Source organism: Aquila chrysaetos, chromosome 8 (assembly GCF_900496995.4).
Source record: "Aquila chrysaetos chrysaetos chromosome 8, bAquChr1.4, whole genome shotgun sequence".
Lineage (NCBI taxonomy): Eukaryota > Metazoa > Chordata > Aves > Accipitriformes > Accipitridae > Aquila > Aquila chrysaetos.
In genome coordinates, this window is record NC_044011.1 from 27,655,266 (window position 1) to 27,677,063 (window position 21,798).

General features: G+C 43.1%; 1 protein-coding gene across 6 annotated transcripts in view; it reads right to left on the reverse strand.

Annotated features, from left to right (window-relative positions):
* Positions 1-962: 962 nt before the first annotated feature.
* SPRED2 (sprouty related EVH1 domain containing 2) overlaps positions 963-21,798 on the reverse strand; it is a 66,074-nt gene continuing 45,238 nt past the window's right edge. For all 6 annotated transcript variants that reach the window (XM_030022814.2, XM_030022813.2, XM_030022815.2 and 3 more), the window contains exons 5-6: positions 4,933-5,082; positions 963-4,550 (exon numbers count right to left, since the gene is read on the reverse strand). In XM_030022814.2, the coding sequence (XP_029878674.1) occupies positions 3,900-4,550; positions 4,933-5,082 (801 nt within the window). In that variant the 3' untranslated portion in view covers positions 963-3,899. The remainder of the gene's footprint in view (positions 4,551-4,932; positions 5,083-21,798) is intronic.

Below are 21,798 nucleotides of genomic sequence, written 5' to 3' on the forward strand. Positions count from 1 at the left end.
GGCACATCATCCTGTGTGCTGGGTGGTGCAGATGACGCAAAGCACCGCCGCTGCAGGGAGCAAACCTTTTATCTGAGGACATGTATGGTTTGGCGCTTGCGCTCATTGCCTCGGCTCTTACACGCTGCTCGAGGCAGCTTAGTTATTCAGCAGCGAAATAAGCAGCAGCACATAGAAAAAAAAGGAGCAAGGGATTGGTTGTGCTATTACTTTACCTACAGAAGAATAAAACTGGGCTTTTCAGAAGGGCATGGTGTTGGCCTGACTAGCTCACACTGGAAATAACTGTAAAAATTCAGACATACTCACTAGTTTTCCTCCAGTTTCTTCAGTTGATAGGCCACAGCCCGGTGTCCATTTTAACTGGGTTATTCCTCTTCCATCTTCCACGTTAAACCTCTCCAAGCGGGAATGGCACTGCCAGCCGCCCCAGGTGTCTCTCTTCAGTGGCGGCAGCATCCAGCCAGCCCTACAAACTCCCACTGCACACCCTCTCAAAAAGCAAGGTGGCCCTCGCTCGGCAGCCATGTCTGCCGTCCTTTCCCTCTGCTTTCCCCTTTTCTTTGGGGCAGCCCTGCTTGGGTGAAACAAAATAAAATGAAAACATCCCCGTGGCGCATTTAGCCCAGCCCAAAGCAGCGCATGAGGGCCCAGGGAGAAAAGAAGGGAGAGCAAGAGGGACATCTTGGCCACTGTCATGGCCGCTGGGGCCTCCTGGTGCCGGCACAGTGCCACCAGGCCAGGCTGCCCCCAGGAGTGTCTTCCCCCAGAAATGTGTGAAACACCTGAAAACCACCTAAAAAACACTTGAAGAAACACCTGCCCCCATGCTCCCTGCTACATCTGGGCAAGTATGGCCCATGCCTGAGGCTAGCAGCATTCGCCACTGAAAAACGTAAAATAAATCCATTTTTTTCCTCAGAAACCCCCGAGGTTGCAGGGAGGCGGCTCCGGCAATGGCCCCGTGTTTCCTGGCACCGTTTATTTTTCCCCTCCTTTTCCAGCCAGCTGAATAACAATAAACAGTGTCATTTTGATATGATGTATTTATATTTACATGGTACATTTTAAAGCAATAGCTACACTGATCATACATATTAGAAACAATAAAAAAAGAAGTTAAGAACTAAAATGTACATCATACACTTGTATATATATTTTTTTTTTTTTACACAGAGGTAAAAAGGCTTATAAAAATCAATACAACAGGGTTTTAACTTTTAGTATATAGATACAATAATGATGAGGCTTCAGGCACTTTAATTTGTTAACGTGAGCGATAGCTTGGAAAAAAACAAACCAAAAAACCTTTCCACAACAGAAAAAAAAAAAAATTGGTTAATGTTTTGTTACCACAGATACAAAAATAAAATCTGAATAATTTCTCTCAAATGATTGATGTCAGTATTGCAAAGCTGACTGGGAGAACGCTACACACTGTTCAGCAGCAGTGTGGAAATTAAGGAGAAATATTTACAAAAAACACCCATTTCTATCATTGTGCCCTTACACCACTGCCTTCACAAACCAAATAACACACGCAGCAAAATCTACAAGTATTACAAAAACCCAAGAGAAGAGGGAGGAAGGAGGAGGGGAAGAAAAAGGAAAAAAAAAAAAAGAGGGATTTTTTTTTTTTTTTTAAACTTTTATTTCCAGACATACAGAAAGGCTTGGAGTATGTCTACTTTACTTAAATAAATAGGGGCACTTCAAGACCAGACAAAAAGCCGTAAGATCTTTTTGTAGTGTTGTGCTTTATAGAGAGAAGATCTTACAGATGTTTGTTTACATGAAACAACTTTGAGAACAGAAATAAAAGGAAAAGGTTGTTCCATTATTATTTTTTTTTTCCGAGGCTGGCTTGATGTTTACTAGACACCATTGAGAGATTTGTCAACTGCTATTAGGCACAAAATATTTATATTTCATTCAGCAAACCCAGACACATCACCCAGAGTGTAACACTCCATCCCTTTTCCACTATCATTCTTTTCTTTTTTTTTTTTCCCAACCGAAAAAATCCCCAGCAACTGCTACGAATTAAGCCTACCAAACTCTATAGTGTATAAGCACATTGCATACTTAATTCATGGTTGACTAAAAAGCTGTGATTAACTCTCAGAGGAACCGTTGGGACATTCCACCAAGAAAGAATGGCAAGCATTCCTTTTACATTTATTTGGCAAATTAATTAAAAAAAAAAAAAAATTCCTCTCTTTTAAGACTGATGTCAATGTGCAATAGAGGGAGGGAAAGGACATGCGCCCACTGGCAATTTACTGCAGAAAGAAATTATGGCAGGAACAGCAGTGCCAGCTTTGACAAGCCAATCCCTAGCTGCCTCAAAGTATTCAGATTGTACTATGCTAGTTAGAGCTCACTGCGCTAAATTTTTTTTTTTTTAATAAAAATTATTTGGCTATTCCTTGTAATATATTAGAAAAATACTCTTTTTCCAAGCTAATTACAAGCCTTGTACACAAGACAACATGACATTTAAAAAAAAAATAAAAAATTAAAGTAATCTTATCCTGCTGTATGCACCTTATGCATCCACTTGATAAATCTGGGTGGTGAACTGGGGAGGGGAAAGCCAGGGAGACGCTTCGGTCTGGCTCCTGCAAAGACTCACATGCTTAATCCTACACACAGACTCACAGAAATGCTGGATGCATGCACAATACATCAAAACATGTGTAAGCATCTGGAGGATTGGGACCGCAGGTCAGGAAATGGAAGTGGTAGTTAACATCCTGGCTTTTGACTTTAAATACCTGTTTAGATTGCTAAATGTAGTTTCTACTGTGGACGCGTATGTTCTCATGCTCATGTATTATACAGAAAACAAACAAACAAACACAATTTTCCATATAATCCACCACTTAATGCAGCATTTCCCCAGAATTGCCATAATAGTGCTTTTGACATTGCATTGTTAGTAATTCTTTGCATAACAATTTTCCTCATCTGGAACCTTAGTGTTTCATTCACAGATCATTACATGGCTGGCTAATGAAGAAGTTCCCTTTCTTTTGGGCAGAACTCTGAAAACACAGTTTTATTTTTCCAATGTTATTTAGGGAAAAAAGAAAACCCTAAAATTTAAGTTTCCCTTTCAAGTAGTGGTCTGAAATGATTACAGGTAAGGAGAACTACCAGATTCTCAATGGTTATGTGACTATGGTAACTGAACCTTGCTTTCTGTTCACGGAGCTTTATGAACAGAGAAATAATTTAAGATGTTTGCTAAAGGAAATGATGATGGACTCTAGAAGAGAAACTGCAGCTTAGATGGCTATTTTTGCTTTGGAAAACAGAACAAAAACCCCAAAGAAAACTAGTGACAGAAATACTGTGTTGTGGTACAAGTTTGTTACTAGCACACCTTCTATACACACACAATAACTTGATGGCAAGTTAAAATATCTTCCAAGTGATATTTCATTCACTACACCACCAAGTGATATTTCATTCACTACACCACCCCGTTTCTAGAAATGCCAAAGCTTGCTAACATGCTGATGGTACCACACAAGCAGAGGCAAGACGGACACAACCTGGAGATGTTCTACAATCCACCACCTTTTAAAGCAGTTCTTTTCTCAAACTCTTTTTAACTGAAAAAAAAAAAACAAAACAAAAAAACCAAACATGTACAAGACAGTCTTGTTTTGATTACAGATTAATAATACAAAAGTCTATGCTGTAGGTTAGTTAGTTAGAACACTTGATGAGCAAATCAATGCAGTGTGAGCCCCAGACGACCGAATGTAAAGTGATCCAAACTGGATGCTGTTGGGCACAGTGGCTGCATCAAAATAAGAGATCTCAATGCTCCAAAACCAACGTGTTCCTTGAACTACAGGAAAAACGTAACACTTTGAATGCATCTGTAGTCATCCAGCAGCTTTGTGTTTTCCACCACAGCACCTGCACATGACCCCACAGTGGTAACAAGCCCGAAGCGGCAAGTAACAGCACATACATGGAGCAATGAAAGACAAGGCGATAAGGGCCATCCACCGGAGGCAAAACATTTCATCACTGGTGTCACACGAGCAAGGATCTGTATAGTCTCCTTCTGGATCGGACATACAGTGATAGAGCATAGTGTCTGCGCACCACATACAGCTCACTCGATGGATGCAAGTCTTGACACGGTCTGGAGCATCCTGGCATTGACCCCGTTTGTTCTCCTCATGGTTGAACATGTCCCTGCAGTACACGCACCGTGACCTCTCACCATCTTCCTTCCGCCTGGGCTTGAATTTGACAGGTTGAGTCTTTATCACAGCACCCTTGATATCTTCACCCAGGTCGAAGTCCGAGTTGTCTACATAAGGATAAGTGTATTCGTGTTTTGAGGCCTCACTTTTGGCAAAACGTACGTAGGAGTCCATGTCGTCAGGATCAAAGTTCTTTCCTCGTGCTGGGGCATGGCGATAGTCCTCATATCCAGTCATCCAAATCTTTTCCCGAGGATTGATGCGCACTATCTCCTCATCATCGTCCGGAAAGTTGACGTGCCGGTAGGATCGCGGTACTGACTGTGGAAGTAGGGATGGAGACGAAGAGGGAGAAAAGATAAATAAGCTCACTTTGCTATCAGCAATCACTGTTTCCTAAGCAGAGAAAAGCCCTTCACTGTGACCCATCACAGAGTTTCAGCCTTTGGCTCAGGAATGAGTACAACTGTCACAGACCTACAATGGTCTGTGTGCACATGGTACAACATAACACATTAAATCACATTAAATCACAGTGTAAAACCTTTTTTTTTTTATAATTGGAAGCCATTTAAAGCTAACTGAGAAGGAAAGGGAGAGAAAGGAAGGGGGGTCTTTCAAGGATGTGGGGGGAAAACCAAACACCAGTCTTAGCTATGGCAGACACAGCCCTTTAGGTGGCCACACTGGGAAGAAATCTTACTTGTTCTAGATGGTAGTGGTCAGAGCTATAATGGTCGTGAAGGTGTCCACGAGTGCAAATTCTTCGATGTTCGCAGGATGCAGGAGAAGCCAGACTTCGCACAGGCTGTTCCCTTTTTTGAGAGGAGTTAGAGGAGCTATCTGTAGCATTCTGTTTTAAATGGAAAGGGGGGAAAAAAATCATCATACATTCAGCTGTTACTGCACATGGTATTAAAAGAGATGTTTTGCCACTCACTGACTTTACGCACACCTGCAATATTGGCAACACCTGACAGCAGGCAGCTTCATAAAGTTTCACATAAAATACTTGAAAGAGGCAGATCTGTTGCCAGGCCATAAAAGCTGTCGCCACACACATGGAAAAATAATATGCCACAGCCTACCCGTGACATATTCACCAACACCACTCCTATTCACTTGGCATGTTATTTGTTATACTGGGCATTGCAGGATGATGAGCGTTCACACTAGAAGCTAACTCTGAAGAGCAAAGTTAAACTCCGTCAAATGATGCAATCATGTAAGTCCCATGGGCAGACTCAGACAAAGCATCAGTGTGTCCAGGCTGTACCCCACTAGTTACCCAGGCTACAAAAATACTGGCAATTTTGTTAACCTGTAGGCGTCCCATTAAGCCAAAAACTCCTTTACACGTTCTTCTCCAAACACTCACCGAATTCCAGTTCATCACAGGCTACTTGAATAATCAGCTTTCCTTTAAAAACTTCAGGGTTTTTTTTTTTTTTCCTCAGTTTGTCACTAATCTCTAATGTGCAATGAATGTTGCTTGTGTTTCTATACATTCCTGGCTCATGGTGAGCACTTTCTTTAGGTTAATTAGTTACATCATTACACAACAATGATCATGAAAGGGTGAAATATCACACAATAACATGCTGTTGTCAATACCCGCAGCTTCTTAATATATGTATTTCACCTCCTGGAGAAACACAGTGGTGTACCAGTCTTAGGCATCCTCTCACCATAGCCCTTCCTTGGCTAAAATAGTTTCCATACAATTTCTAGACATTCAGGATTTTGCTGATTAATTCTTTTCATAGATTGCTTGGGCTTTTTCATATTACCATGAATATCAGAGGACAGCTGTTAAGTGCACTAACAGATCAGGAGCAGGAAAAATGAGCCTCCATGCACAACGATCAGAAGAGCTGTAACACTGCACGTGCCAAAAATATTGGTGCTTTGAACTAAGAAAAATCTCCATCCCCCCCGCAACTAACAAGCTGTGCTGCACCTATGACAAGTCCAAGGGAAAGGTTTCCATTTGCCACAACAGTTAGCTAGAGACACAACCTCAAGAGTGGAGGAAAAAAGTTGTATCGATAGCGGGAGAAGACTGGTTTTACTTGAAAAGCCTTCTCTCCTTGTCAAGAATGCACTCTTTAAATATTATTTTCCAATGAATCGTACTAGACACGTCTCTTACTCCAAGAATACAAGAACACTCATTGTGGGTATTTGTTTATTCTGAAAACAGTGCTCTGCAAGACTCTGTCCAAAGGTGAGCACACCTTAAAGTATTACAACACAAAATAGGTGTTGATCCTCTTCAACCTGTATAGCACTTAAAAGCCCTGAACGCCCAACTTACTTTGTTGAAAGCAAATATACAGATCTCTTTGCAGTGTGATGTAAAGCCAGGCTGGGTTATCTGAGAGGTACAACAAGCAGGATGAGTTTTGAAGGGCTGACCCACCCATTAGGAACAGAGTTTTAATGGCATGAGTTTGTTTTGGTTGGTTTTTTTTAAACAAGTACCTAGAAGCAGAACAACTCTTAAGATGGTTAACACCACCTCTAAAATGTAACTGCACGGATATTCAGGCTCTTTTTAAAAAGTGGTTTCTTCAGCCCAGTCTTCGTAACTTACTAGACAAAGGCACTTCAAATCTGGGGTTTAAACCCTTCAAAGCTAATTCTCGTGCCTGTAACTTCAGGTCCTACCATATCTAGCATGTTTTGGGGAGATTTCAAAAGAAAAGGAGCAGCTTCTACAAGCAAGTACTTTGTAACAACATTGAGCTTCCAATCTATTTGGAAAACCTGAGAAAAATTAGGATTTAGTTACAACAGCCGCCTCATACGAGTACCTTTTTGCAGTGCTGTATGCGGTGCAGGCCCAGATGCCAAGCTGTAATTTAAGCTTCTCAGAACAACAACAGAAAGGCACACACCCCATGGTCTGGGCAGCTTCAGCCTGCAGCATGCTCTCAAAGTTAAACTTTGACTGACATGAACCAAAAAGAAGGCAGGGCGTTAACATGGTGCCGTGCCAGCCAGCAGGACCCTTCACCTTCACTGGAACCACAGCCAAGCCCTGCTGGGGCAAGCCTTTCGTGTATTATGCTCCGAAAACGTCATGGGTGCTCATGGTCAAAATAACAAAGCCTGGGAAAACTACCCAACTGGAGGAGTTTGCACATACTGGCTTGCAACCCCCTTACCCTCCTAGATGAAAATAAAAATCCCAAACTGGATATAACTGCTAGATAATCTCGGTGGGGCAGCTGGGAGCTATAACCAGCCCTCCAAGCAGCATGCTATTTGCTGCCTTTCGGGGAAGGCAGTATTTCTGCAATAGGCAATTGGAAAAGAGGCTGTAGTGATTTTTATCTTGCCTGATTCTTATCTACCCTTGCTTTCCTCCACACCTTATTCTCCTTCAGACCCAGCAGGGCAACTGAGCCTCTCTTCCACATGTGTTGACATGGCTACAAAACCTGTTTGCAGCATACCAGAAAGGCTGTGGCTCTGGCCTTTGCTTTCACCTTATTAAAAATTGCTGCATTTCCACGTTCAATGTCCTCAGATTAGAGGGGCGGTTTGCCAACACAAACACTTAACCTAAGCGCCCAGAAAGGGAGAAAGCAAGCTATCCGAGACTAGGTCTCTGCTCACTCATCTGTAAAAAAAGTTCATGCTGCCTCCTGGTTGGTGACGCTGGTTGACAAACGCAGCGTCTGCAGGGTTACCTTGCTGACCATTGGCTGGGATAAGCACTGTTACTTTCCAACAAGGTCCCCCATCAAAGCTTCAAACTTCTGTAGAAGAGAGAAGGCTCTTGACACATAGGAATGAATGGTTTGAAGATTGGGAAAAAAGGTAGGAAATACCCCCCTCCTGAGCAGAAGGTCACCAATGAACCCCACAGACTCCACCTGTGCTGGTGAGTGTAGTCATCAATGATCTGAAGAGAGAGGTGAACAAGATGACACAGTTTTCTGATGAAACTTAAGTTATTCAAGGGAGTAAAAATGAAAGCTGATCCTGAAAACTTGCTTAAGAATCTCATAAGGCTGAGAGACTGGATGAATAAAAAAAAACAAACAAAAAAAACTACATAAAATTTTATCCCTAAAGTGGAAAGTGACAGAGACACCTTGATCTGACATGTACAATGATGCACTCTGAGCCAGCTATTGCTGCTCAAGAAAGAGGTCTTGGGGTTAAAACAGACAGCCCTGTGACAGTGTCAGCTTGGTGGCTCAGCAACAGATAAAAAAAAAAAAAGCAGCAGCAACAAAGATGATCATCAAGGCATTGCATGTATCTGCTGTGCTTTCCCAGTCTGTCTGCAGTTCTGGCCTCCCCTCCACCCTGTGTCCATAAGGGTACTGTCACCATGGCAAGCTCACAGAGCCACGGTCAGGACAATCGAGGACACGGGTTGGTTTCTCAACAACAACTAACTAAATAGCCTGGGTCTCTCCATTCTGGAAAAGAGATGATGGAAGGGACCGTGAACATGGGAAGAGAAGTAGTATTGAATTGTGAGTCCCATGGGAACATGAGTAGGAAAAGATTACTCTTCTGGTATCCCTCAGAAGAGAAGATCGCAAGGCATTCACTGGAATAGGCTTAGGTAAGATTCAAACAGAAAGAGGTACTTCTGACAGAGCCCATAGTTAAAACGTGGTTCAAAAAGCCATATGGAAACCCTCAGAGGAAACTAAGTGATCGAGGATCAAAGGCATGATGATGCTCAGGCCTTCAAAAGCATACTGTTCTCTTAGTACCACTCCACTGGGAGTGAACCTGGACTTGGTGACTGGCAAAAATCAGGCACGTTCTCAAAGAAAAGGCATTCTCATCTTCAGCCAAATGCCACTACAAACAAATGATGGCAAGACTTTGTCAGTGATGGAAGCAGGGAACAACTTATGTCCCCCATGACAAGACTGGGTCTTGGCTGGGATTTTCTACCACCAACATAGCAGTGAAAATTTTGGGGAGGATAGTGGAGGGGGGAAACATGAGAGGGTTGTTGCCGGTCACCCAAATACAACACACTTGCCTACAGGAATGTATCTAGAAAGGACATAGTGTCCAGAGTCAGGCTATTTCACTGATGGAAAAACATGTCCCAAACCATTGAGTCACTGGTCTGTCAGAGAAACACTGTCTTTCTCTAAAGCCTGTTGAAACCAGTCCAGCTCCAGTATTTGTTTCTGAGGGGAAACTATTGAAAACATGCCCAGTAGCCACATAAGAGAAATGAACCCAAAATTGAAGTTATTGGAACAGGGAGTCTGCTAAGAAACTCTGTTTCAACACGCCCTCAAATACTTAATTAGAGAAATTTGTACCACACGTACTAGAGCTTTGCTATTGCTATGGCGGTCGCAAAGTCTTGTGGTTTCACTGCCTGGATAACAAAATCATTAATCATGACCATAATAGTAATTTTATAAAACCTGTGCAACACATTTCCTTTTGCAAGTGAGCACACATATTGCATGTTTGATATGGCTGTTTTGAGAAACAACACCAGGCTTCTACATGCTGTGATCATCTAAAAAAAAAAAAAAAAAAAAAAGTGTCCCTGTTTCCCCCCTCAGACTTTCAGAAGTGACTCATTAAATTAAAAAAACCCTGGTAATTAGTAAAGAAGATTATGTTAATCATTTACTGCAGTTTACTTCTCATTGAAATGGATTTGTTACACAAGAATGGCCAGCTAATCAGGTGCCTAAGTAATATTGTGAGATAAGCATCTATTATCAAAAACAATGAGAAAAAGAAGCCTTCTCCGGCTCCTGAACTGGACTGATCACCTTGCCTTTAATGGCTTTACAGAATAGGTTCACCCCATGTGATGCAACATCCAAGGGTGACTACAAAACAGAAGATTTGTCTCAAAATTATGAAGCAATACAATCTGTGGCAGCTTGTCAGAAATCGGTTGTCAGAGGGAAATTATGGAACTCTGTCACTTGTAACTTCCAGAAGTGCTCTCAGCTAGCTAAAGCATTTGCAAGTTTGCTGTCAAAAATAACTGTGGGTCAAGCAAGACAATGTTTTTTTTCTCCCTCTAGGATTTTAATGGTTACATGAGGTGGTAAGGACAAGGGGGAATAGAAGTATCATGATGTTAACAAGTACTTTTGCAAGTAATGGTCCTAAAGGAATCGAAACCCCATGTCAGCCTGGCCTTTGCAAAGCACAAGCCCTCTACAAACCAATCTGCTCTCTACTGCCACGCTCCTCTTTGCTCAGCTGCCATGGCTGTGCAAGCCCGCTCACTGCATCACCCATATTTGAGGGGGACTGTCAACATGCAGCATGGAAACACAAAACTCAATGGGGGCTCAAGGTCTCATCTTTACCAAGGCAGCCTTCTGCAACAGCCAAGCCTCCTCGCAGTGGCTCCTGTGTTCACTTCAGGAAGCCTAGACATGTTAAAGAGGAGCTCATCACCATCTCGTCATCTGAAAAGACGTGCCCATCGTCCCCAGGAGAAGAAACCCAGCACCCTCACCAATTCATGGCTTGAGGATAAGCCTGGAAAAATGACAGCCAGAAAGCTGCATCCTCCCGCCACAGCCTGACCACCTCCGGCTGAGACCCGCACAATGAGCTCCCTGCAGGCAGCCAGAGCCCTTTGTTTGTGTGCTCTGCCCAGGTGCGATCCCTTGGGAGACCTGGCACAAGCCAGGTCTTCTTCACTTGGCCCTTTTCATTCACTGGAATAAGGGAAAACACAGCTGTGCTATCAATACGGAAAGGAAAAATGATAAAGTCGGCGAAACGGCACAGCAAGCAAGCAATACTGAGCTAAGCGTCAATCTGAAGTGTATCTGCAGAGCCTCCGCTGTTTATGAACTTCACAAAGAGGAAGTCTGAGAGTTATTTCGGACACATGGCAAAGAAACTTCCACCTCTCCAAAGAAATTAAGATAAAATATAGTCTCCCAGAACTCCCTCAGCTTAATCTTGCCATAACAAGTCCTTCTTTTCCCATCCAACTTTTTTTTTTTAAAAGCCTAAAGAGATATAGCACTTTTGAATTTCACAAAAAGGGGAACAGCAAAAATCCTAATTTTTGTCTCAAAACGCCTTTTTCTCTCTTTTCAAGAAAATTAGAAGAGGAAACAGTTGACATTTTCCATCCACCTCTAAGTGTGCCCTGTATACACAGGACAGCCCACTTCAAAGGGGGCTTAGATTATCTAAGTATTAAGAAAAAGGTTCAGTGTGAAAAATCTCTTAAGATTTGAGACTCCTGTCTCCCGAGCACAAGCTTTTAATTTGTCATGGCAAGATAAAGCCACAGAAGAAAATGCTTTTGTCAAATTTCTGTTTGTTTCCTATCACTGAAGACAAGACAAAAATTCTATTGAAAAAAATTGCTTCTGTACATTTTTGAAACTTTTTGACACTCTCATCCGCTGAGGACTGCTGGAGCTGAATCTACTTCTATTCCCTAGCAGAGAGTCTGAAGGAAAAGCTTCATGTTAGATCATACTCTAGTACAGTTCAAAGACAAATTGGCTGCACACAACCATAACAATAAGCATGGATTCAGATTTTTCTAAAACCAGAACAGGGCTATAATTTCTCAAATGTTTGGACTGTTTCCTAGTCACCACTTACACAAATACCAATATAAAGTACAGAAAGCTAGCTAGTTTTACTGCCACCTTTTTTATTTTTAAGTTTTGTGGTTATAGCTTTTAGTGCCAGAAGGATGCTGGTAGCTCTGCTGTCTTAAGTCAGCAAAACTTAGGCAATATTTACAAGGATTTGGTGCACAAGATCATCTCTGTAAAGCTAATGCTAAACCTGCTTCTGGCATCATCGGTCAGTTCTGCATGGACCACAGATGTGGCTTAACAGCTCACTTTGAGGAGTAAAAAGAATATATGAGAATCAGACATGGTTAAATGATACAGCAAAGACTCAGATGTGGTAAGGGGGAAACCTCAGTGAGACTTCCCTGTTTCACTACTTGCCAGTGATACAAGGTGTCAGACACAGCTCTGCAAAAGCAGGCATCTGCACAGATACAAAGAGAAATGCCTGCAAAAGTCAGAGGAGGACTGAAGTAAGACAGTACCCCATTTTGCTTGGACTCAGCCCAGGACCAGAGGCTGTGAGTGGGTCCACGCAACATTTCCTTCCCATATGACATCCCTCACCTTGCCTGTACTGCACCACTGGGCTACAGCACCGCTTCAATGGAAGGAAAAATCTGTGCATCAGGGTCTTATAAGGGAAAACAACGTCAAACCACAAGCCCCAGTTACTGCGGCTGCTCCCCAGGCAGCACAGCAATCCCACTGTAGGTAGAGTGGCAAGAGTGGGATGGCTCTGCCTACTCATGAGGCACTCGTGTCCTCATCGATCTGGAGAGTGTCTCCTTACCAGGACTCCTAGGTTTCCTTCTTCATTCCTGTAACTCCTCCTGCCTGTAGCCTGACTGGATTTCTCCATGCTGAGATGAGCTACATCGCTTCAGCAGGATCTTTTTACCTAAACCTGGGAACTGTTTAAACCAACCAATTGCTTAAAACCATCTAGGGACAGAGGCAGGCTTTTCCTTTTTGCATAAAGGGCTCCGTTAATCTGTTTATGCCTTGGAAATGACATCTTGGTACAGACTACAGGATTGTCAGGATGATCAGCTGCCCAATATTTGTGTTCGTACAGCTCTGCGAAGATTAGCAAAGCCTCCCTCCTCTAACAAGTAATATTAGCCACGTTACCACAGCTGTCCTCTGCTAAAGCCATGAGAGACAGCCACCAAGGTCCGTACTGCTGCGGGGAGGCGATGGTCCCTGCTTCTCCCTCCCGCCGGTCCCATCACCTGCTCTGTGCACATGCTTGAGTGGAGAACCACAGGAATCCAGCCCAAAATCATTTTTGTATCAGCTCCCTGATGCCAGCTGACCACCCGTAGAAGGTTGTGCCTTGATGGCACAGGAGGGTCTCCAAGCAAAGCAGGGGGCAGAGACAGTGGGGTCTGGAGAGGGAGGTGGTTGCCAGCTCCACTTTTAAAGTCTGTCTTTGACCTGCTTGTCATCAGCATAGTCACAATTAATTTGGAAAGCGCTAGCTCCTAATTTTAAGATGCTAACAGGGAATTTAGCACATCCAATGCTGCTGAAAAGCTTTCCTTTCAGAAGACGGGTAGGGATGCTAGGAACTAAAGGAGCGAAGCTCAGCTGGGGGTTGTTAAACACTGGACACGCACGGGGATGGGAAGAGCCTGCGCTGCTGCTGAGCACAGCTGGGAACACATGGCTCCACATAACTCACCACTGAATCTCAGCTCTTCTATATAGAAGTTTTCAAGGGCGAGGGGGGAGAAAAAATGCTAATGAAAATTAGATTAGCTAAGCTAAAAGAATCGGTGCACTCAATCAATCATTAATGTCTTTGCTATGTACAAATTCAACACTTCAGCCTCTAAATTCAGCAGTGCGCTCCTCCTATATAATACACCAGGTTACAAATAGAGGGGAAAAAAGTTAAATGCAAACTTCCTACAGCAGGCTGACAGCATATTTTAAAAAGTCAGTTAGGGGTCATTTATTCACACAGTTATGAGCATCCACGTTATTTTAGCTGGAATTCATCACCAAAATAGAATCCAACAGCTGATACAAACTTTTAAAATACCCTCTTCACATGCACTGCAAATATGTCAGGGTCTGCTTAAAAATGCAATGGTACTCATTTACTTCTGTCTTCCCTTCTCCTTTTGCAGACAGAACCAGAGACAGATGAACTGCTTCCTATAATCACTTCTGATTTAATTTTCATAAAATATTTACGAGATAAGAGGCGAGCAGACCTTTGGCAAAACACATCAGGCAGGTGAGGGAAGGAAACAGGGCTATTTAGATGCAGTTTTTTATAATGCATTTCTGTACTGGGCAGAGGTCCATTTTGACTCTGGACGCTTGTATTCTGTTGTTCATCCTCAGTTACTACCAAACACATGCCTGGGGGTAGAGGGAACATCATCCTGCAGTATTTTGTCAGTCAGAAGGTTGGTTTTCTTTTTTTCTTTAAAGGGGTGAAAGGGGGAGCCTGCCACTTTAAAGAAAAATCATTCTTGAAGCCTCATGTAAAAGCACGTTTCATTGTTTAGCTTTACCAAACTCCTCCTTTTCCTTTCCAAACTCTCCAAAAAAAGAACTGCCCCCCCCCCCAGCCTAAAAACCCCAACATCTAAGAGGATGCAACCAAATTATGGTTAGATTGGCAAAACTCGGGTGCACACTCCAAGCGGCCTGAACTCTTTGTGTTTTGGTTTTTTTCTTTTCTTTTCTACCTGTTACATGAGACAACAGATTCAAACCAGACTTGCCAGTGTTTAAACAGCACGTGGAAATTACAGGGTCTCTCATGAACAGCACGGCAACATAGTCATTTACCCTGCAGTTCCGACTCAGCCCCCTTCACATCACTGCCAAGACGGATGCTCCAGCTCGGCACCAGGAGCCAAATGCTTTCCCCCCTCTAAATTATGCAGAGGCTGGGATGCTGGGGCCGAGCACAGCTTTGCCGGCTCACTCCAGACCCACATCCCTCTGGCCCCACCAGCGCTGCCGGGTCATGTGCCGGGCGGCAATTCCCTAATCCTTTCTGCCACAGCACGGGAAGTTGTCAATCATCACTCTGTCCCCCTGGCCAAGGCTGCCTCTTTCCAACTGTGTTTACACCCCACGCGGGGTCTGCTCCGCCTGTCACCTTCAGAGGTGGCGTCCAGGGCTGGGCGAGACACCTCAAATCCAGCCCACGTCCCCGGTGCCTCCTCCCATGAGTGCCCCAGCACAAAGCATTTTGTTCGAACACAGCAGGCAGACAGGTTGCAGATTACAAATAGAGCTGCTTGCTGAAAGTGACTTCCTTAGGTTGCATATTAAAATAATGGAAAAGGCCATTTTCTGTCTTTGTGAAATTTTCAAGCACCCCACGGCCAAATGAAAGGACTATACGCTTCAAAGGCTAACTACATAGCCCAGATTAAAGAAGGAACCTAATGGAAAACCATAGTAATATCAACTATGTATTTTCAAGGTAAAAGCATAACATTTGGCCATAACACACCCCCATTGACACTGCCTCAGCTATCTTGTCGTCTCCTTGTCTCAACTGAAGGATAAATTTCGCAGTAGCAACGTGAACGAGGAAAATGCCATAAATACTAAGCCTGGCTCAGCCCGAGTGCAAGAACCACCTTACTTGTACCACTGGCACAAGCACAGCAAAGGTCTCCAGTGAAGCTGTCTTGCAGAAGGTGGCATGATGAATATTAGCAGAGTGGCTGAGGTTTTTTGCCACCCGCTTAGCCAGCCATGCTTACGGTTTCCCTTGAGCCAGCACTTCTGCTTCTCCAGCCCTACACTGAGCTGGCTCAAGGAGCTAAACCACCGGAAAAGTATTTGCTTTCTTTTATAGGGCTAGTTTTTGGTTCACTTCCCCAGGCTGGCTCAGCGCGGGGTCAGCTGTGCTGGTAAAAGGGTGACGGCAGGAGCCCCTCTCCGCTCTGCTGGCTCTCAGCGGCTTTGACGCTAACGATGCATCAGTCAAGTTGCATCCCTCGGCTGTGGTTTCATATATGGTGTTAAAATAACCCCTGCAACCCCATTCCTGCTCCCCCACGCCAGCTCTGCTCTTGGCATGGCTATGCTGCAAAAGCAAGGTAGGGAGAACCGAGCTGGCTGGAAAATAACTTGCTTTTCACAGGCATCTTGCCTCAAATCAGGTCCCCCTTACATAATGCCGAAGAAATGCCCAGGGAACCACAGCTGAACAAAAGCAAGGCCAAAATGAGAAGGCCACAAACCCAGCCTGCAAAGCTCTGTTGACAAGCTGAGGTAGGCAAAACCGCCACACTGCAAACACAGAAAAGACGAGCTGTACTTGCAAACGCTCCTCCTGGCTGAGGGCAAGGGATCAGAGCTACGCAAGGGAAACAGCAAGGGGCACAGTGACTGCTTTTGGGAAGGAATAGCAAAGCCCACCTTCAGCAAGGGGTCCCAGGGATGGCTTCGTTGGCTGCCAGCAATTCCAGCTCCACCTCTGGATGCTCACCCTGCTGCATCCCCCCTTTATCTGGGCTGCTGCTATTGCCTGCAGGGCCATGCACTAAGTCCAACCAGTAACCTGATCCAGGTTAAAAAATAATCCTTAAAAAAAAGTGAAAGAAGAAGAAAAAATCTCTTCCCCCCCATTTTACTGTACATTAAGAAAGGGCAATTTCATCTTGGCTATGTTTTGTTTCTGACACATTTGTGCCTTAAAACACACAAATGCACTAAAGCATTGAGCTCCAGACGAATTAAAAGGGAACACACTTATAAACAGCTTCATGCTTTAACTCATCACATAGTTTAAGTACATTACTACACAGCCACATTCTTTTTTTCAGAAGACAAACACGCAGCTAGCTGATTGCAAGTAAGAAATGGTGCTACAATGCACTCAGATCACGAATTCATCAGCTAGAAACTACAGCTAGGGAAGCAGCAGTCAATTCACCTTTGGACAAGGAATCCTACAGGCAGGTTTGCTGGTGACACTTCTCATCCCAAAGCCTCAGGTGACTGTGTATTACAAGAAAACAGGCTTTCAGTCATCTGAAGATTACTTAAATGAATGCAAGTGTGATTATACATAACAAAATAATTAAAGACAATATGAAACCAAAAGAGCTGGCACACTAAAATATGCTACCATATCATCATTTAAGCACAGGGAAAGGGGAAAACAGGTGTTAAAAAGAGAAAGAAAGAAAAAAAACCTAACAAAAATCTCCTTTGTACTGCTGGGGCAAACCGAACAAAACTCGATACTTAACTGGTGCACAAATTACAACACTTACAAGTTCTGGCAAGATACAGCTATAAGGAAACTTCCATCACAGCAGAAGATCAAATTTCAGTTTCCTGCAGGATATATCCCAATCCCAGCACAGGGCCAACTGTATTTGTATGTGGGAACAGTACAGAGCCAGAAAATACACTACAAAAACGGTCTTGAGAGGAAGAATTGTGACAAGAGAAATTGCTTACCCTCAGCAAAGTAGCTCAACACATGCAAGTCGTTGCTATAATTAGCTACATAAAAACCACATGACAGCGAGACTTGGATGATCTGATAGCAATACAGGTATTTTCTGCTTAATAATTTGTTACTGAATGACAGATGCTCCTCGCCTTGTCTTCACACAGACGCCCCAAACGCCCCAAGCTCTTAGGAGGCTGATATTTGCAGGAAAGGACCGCTTCCCATATTTGGGCTAATGTGAACAAATTAAAAAAATCACATCCTTTCTTTTGGGTCTTGTTTTGTGACAGCAAACACTTTTCTGCCTCCTCCACAAAGTGCACATGGGTACCCGTGACTGACCAAATTTCCGACCATGTTCCCATCGTCTCCCTGCCAGCGCAGCGGTGACTGCCGGACCCTTGGGAAGTGCTGCAGTACTGGTTGGGTGATCCTGTCCTTGCCAGGGACTCAGGATTTTGAAGACTGTGTGGTAAGACAACCAGACTGATAGTTTGGTTTAAAAAAGGGGAAAGAAAAAAAAAAAAAAACAAAAGAGAGAAGGTTTTACTGTTTGAAAGCTTTAGACTGAAACAGTGCCAAAGCAACTGAAGTTCAGTGCATTTGGGAATTCTGTTAAACTGTATATTCCTGATCTGCAGCAAGAAAAGCCTGCTTTGCCCACCAGAGATTGACCCAAAAGCAAAAAAAATAATGATAAATACAACAAAGCAATACATAAATTGTGCAAGACCTCTACTTCCCCCTCCTTTCTTTTAAAGAAAGCAAATAAACCTTCAAATCTACCCCATGGTTCTCTCTCCTATCAGTTCCCCTTAGCTCTGCACTTCACTTACATCTTGTGAATCTGTGATATACACAAGAATAAATAGATTTTATGTTCTGTGCACCTCCACACCACAGTAATTTTCATATTTCCTCCTGTCCAGATGACAGGCTGTGAGCAAGCAAGGGCAATCTATAGGCTGAAGTAGACAGTAATTGCTGCTACAGTTTTGAAGGACTTAAAGAAAAGAGGAGCTGACATCCCAGATGACAGCAGTGATACCTCTGTCTCAGTGACAACTGTATTAAATTATCAGTGAGTATAGCTTGCTCGTATTGGTAGAAAGAGTAAGAAAATAAATGGGTTAATTTCCAGCATCACTTAAAAGAAACAGGAGGTCCTGAAGGAAAGGGAGAAACGCAACACTATAAAAAAACCTGACAGCCAGAGGAAAACTTTCCACTTCACTTTCCCTACTGAAAAATCTCTTTGAGCATCATTATCCATTCCCACTGAGTGGCATAAATTTGTTGTGGGCAGAGTTAACCTGAAGAAAGACAAGGAATAAAAGGAATAAAAAGAAGATAGCCTTAAAATAGCTGGATATTCAGGACCTTTTCACTGTTGCAGCATCATCTCTCCTGCCTCCTGAACCGTGGCATAAAAGCAGGAAGAATGTCACCAAGAAGCTTATACACCCTGGTATTAATGGGAGGAAGGAAAAAAAAAACCAAAACAAACTACAGGTAAACCAGTGACTTCAGACTCCAGGACTACCTCGGTAGTCAGTCTGCTGGAACAAATCAAGGCAAATTTCACAGCACTGAAGTGCAAAGAGCAAAAGCCATGTTCAGACATGACAAGCAATTGCTAAGTTGGTGTTGCAGTGACTGTTGAAGTGTAGGACGGGGATGCCCAGAGCACTGCGTATAACTTGAGACACCCAACTATAAAAAAACATGAATAAATCTTAGTCCAGTTCATTACTCAAAGCCAGGAAAGGCTTTTTTTTTTTTTTTTTTTTTTTTTTTTTTTTTTTTTTTTTTTTTTTTTGAGGGAGGGATTTGAGCCTGCTGGTTTCTGTGTGTGAATTTCTCTCTTCTTGGCAAGTACTTTTTTTTCTTTTAAAATCTGAATTAGAATAGCTGTGGTTTACAATGCAAGCCCAAAATCCAGACATCAGAGGATGTGGCTAGCAGCAGTGAACCCTTTGACTGTACATGCACAGCACAGCTGGCTGCTGAGCAAGAAGAATAACATAGGTAAGGCCATCTAGTCCTATCACTGTGACAATCCTCTAATTGCTTTGCTCAGCCTCAGAGAGCAAACAAGGTGGATTTGCTTGCGGTGACAACCTAAGCACCGCACCCCACCACCCCCATAAAGAGCTCTGCTCCTCCAAAAGGCGTTTTTCCTTTCTGTTACTTTATCTTAGCTTTAAGAGAAAGGAAATTGCAGGCTCTTGCTGCTCCTCAATCCCTGAGCACAACTTGTGAAAGAAATAAATCTTGCAACTCAGTGCTTCTCTACTCTCGGCAACATCATTTTCCATGGAGGGGTGGGACGAGAGATGCTCCAGCATCACACGGAACTTACAAATATATTCCAAAGGAATTGGACTGGGTTTCTACATGTCTACTTTAAAGAAAAAGAGCTACAGTCATTCTTTAAAAGAACTATCTGAACGTGAAATGACCAAGCCAGCAAGAAAAATTAGATTTAGTGTTTATCTAACTAACATAAATCTTATAAATTTTAATAGTGAGGCTGTAACACGCTTGAGGCCCACATGGGAGATAAAAGTAGGGAAAAGGTTTCATGAAAAGGCAGCAGGGAGAAATCTGGTTTTTTAATTAGGAAACCAGAAGAGATGCAAGGAGGACTGTAACATTAACATCTGCCACAATCTGCACTGCTACAGCACAGAATGGGTAATTGTGTCTGTCTCAAACGACTGTGAGCAGCGTCCAAGCCACATAACAAAGTTCCCAACTCGAACATCCCCAAGCACAGGAGTACATGTTCATACTGAGAAAAAGGCACGAGTGGTGCAAGATCACTCGAAACACACAACTTTGTAGTGAAAACATGAGTCTGAAGACTTCTGCTGGAAGCCCAGTGTGAATCCTAGCACCAGGACCCTGCACAGAGAAGAAAAGTGGCAGCAGCAAGATCTGTCCACATCACCTTAGTGAAGCTGGAGAATATTTTCCCTGTCTTGTCATTGAGGAACCAAGGCAAGCAGGCTTTTAGCCAGGAGTCTGCAAGAGAAGCAATGGATTGAGTCTAGGTGTCTTGAAATGCAACCCTGTAGCTTGGCCGTGCACCTACAGATCGTGCCTGCTCTACCTGCAAAATTCTGCAGGTTTCATTTTGAACAAAACCTAGGATTTTTTAAAATTATTATTGATTACATGAAACAGCTATGATTGTAACATGCATATAAAACTTAGTAAGGTTGGGTTTTGTTGTTTTCTCCCTCATATTCCCACTAACCCAGAAGGGGACTGCAGTCCATTTTTAGGTTCACAAACCAGAACTAACACAGGAGCTGTTGCTCCTCCTGCCAGTGGGTGTCTTTTCTTTAGCACTAAAGCAGGCACAGGTCTGTGGATTTATCTGAAAAACACATGCGCAGCATTTCAGCTGAACCAGTCATAAGGTTTCAGCACGAACACCTCTGCTTTTTCAGATGGGTTGCTAAAAGAGACCATTTCAGGCACTCTGCAGACTCTGGAAGACATTGACCTTTCTTTCCTTGGACTCAATTCACATTTTTCACTTCATGGTCATGTGGGATTGTTATCTGCAATTGAAAGTAAAAGTGTAGATTAAGGAAAAAATTTTGCACAAGAACTCAATTATATGGCAAAATCTGTGGCTGAGGAATTACAGAACATATTCGGTCCTTATTAAACATTATTTCTGAAATGAATCTTAATTAAAGAAGGCTGAAGATGCAGGATGGATGGATGAAGACAAACAGAGCAATCTCAGACCGTTGCAAAGACAATGTTTCCCCCAGTGGAGACAGAACGGATGGCTAGTCTTACTCAGATTGCATCTCTTGAGAGGACGATTTATAATGTACAAGACAGGAGAAATTTATTTGCTAACATATGGAAAACATTTATGGGCTCTACTGAGAATCTGGAATTAAAGAAACACAACTACATATTGTTAAAACTTCTAAATGGAGATTTCATTTAAGAAATAAGCATATTCCCCTCAAGTCAGTGACATTTATTTCTATATACTTTTGCTTTCTGCCCTGTTAGGTATGCATTTCAGAACAGAGGTTTGTATTGATTTGTCTAGTTGCTGTAGGTCTAATCCACAGGAAAATTATTAGATGGCAAAGTCCCGTTTTTAAAGATACAACCCATGCTTCAGAACAATGGATGAAGAGCATACGCCGTAGGGATGGCGCAAGGTACTGCTTCCCAAGTTATGGTCTTGGCACTGCAAGTTACAGTGATGGGAGGAGATAAGGCTACTGACACCAGCAATGCTTCCCAAGCAAATGTTCACGTGTCCGCAGCTGCAGATAATTCACCCCCTTAAAAACAAAAACCCCCACCTTCTAGTACAAGAAAATGATCCTCCATTAAGACACGCAAGATCGTAGCCTGAGGGAGAGCTCTACCTCTGGGGCAAACCTTCTCTTCCCCATGTAAATAATTTGCTGGATGCCCAGAAGGGTTGCATGCTGGCTGATGAATAAACAGAATGGATGATGTATGAGTTGCACACACAAAAACATGCCCAAAGTCATCA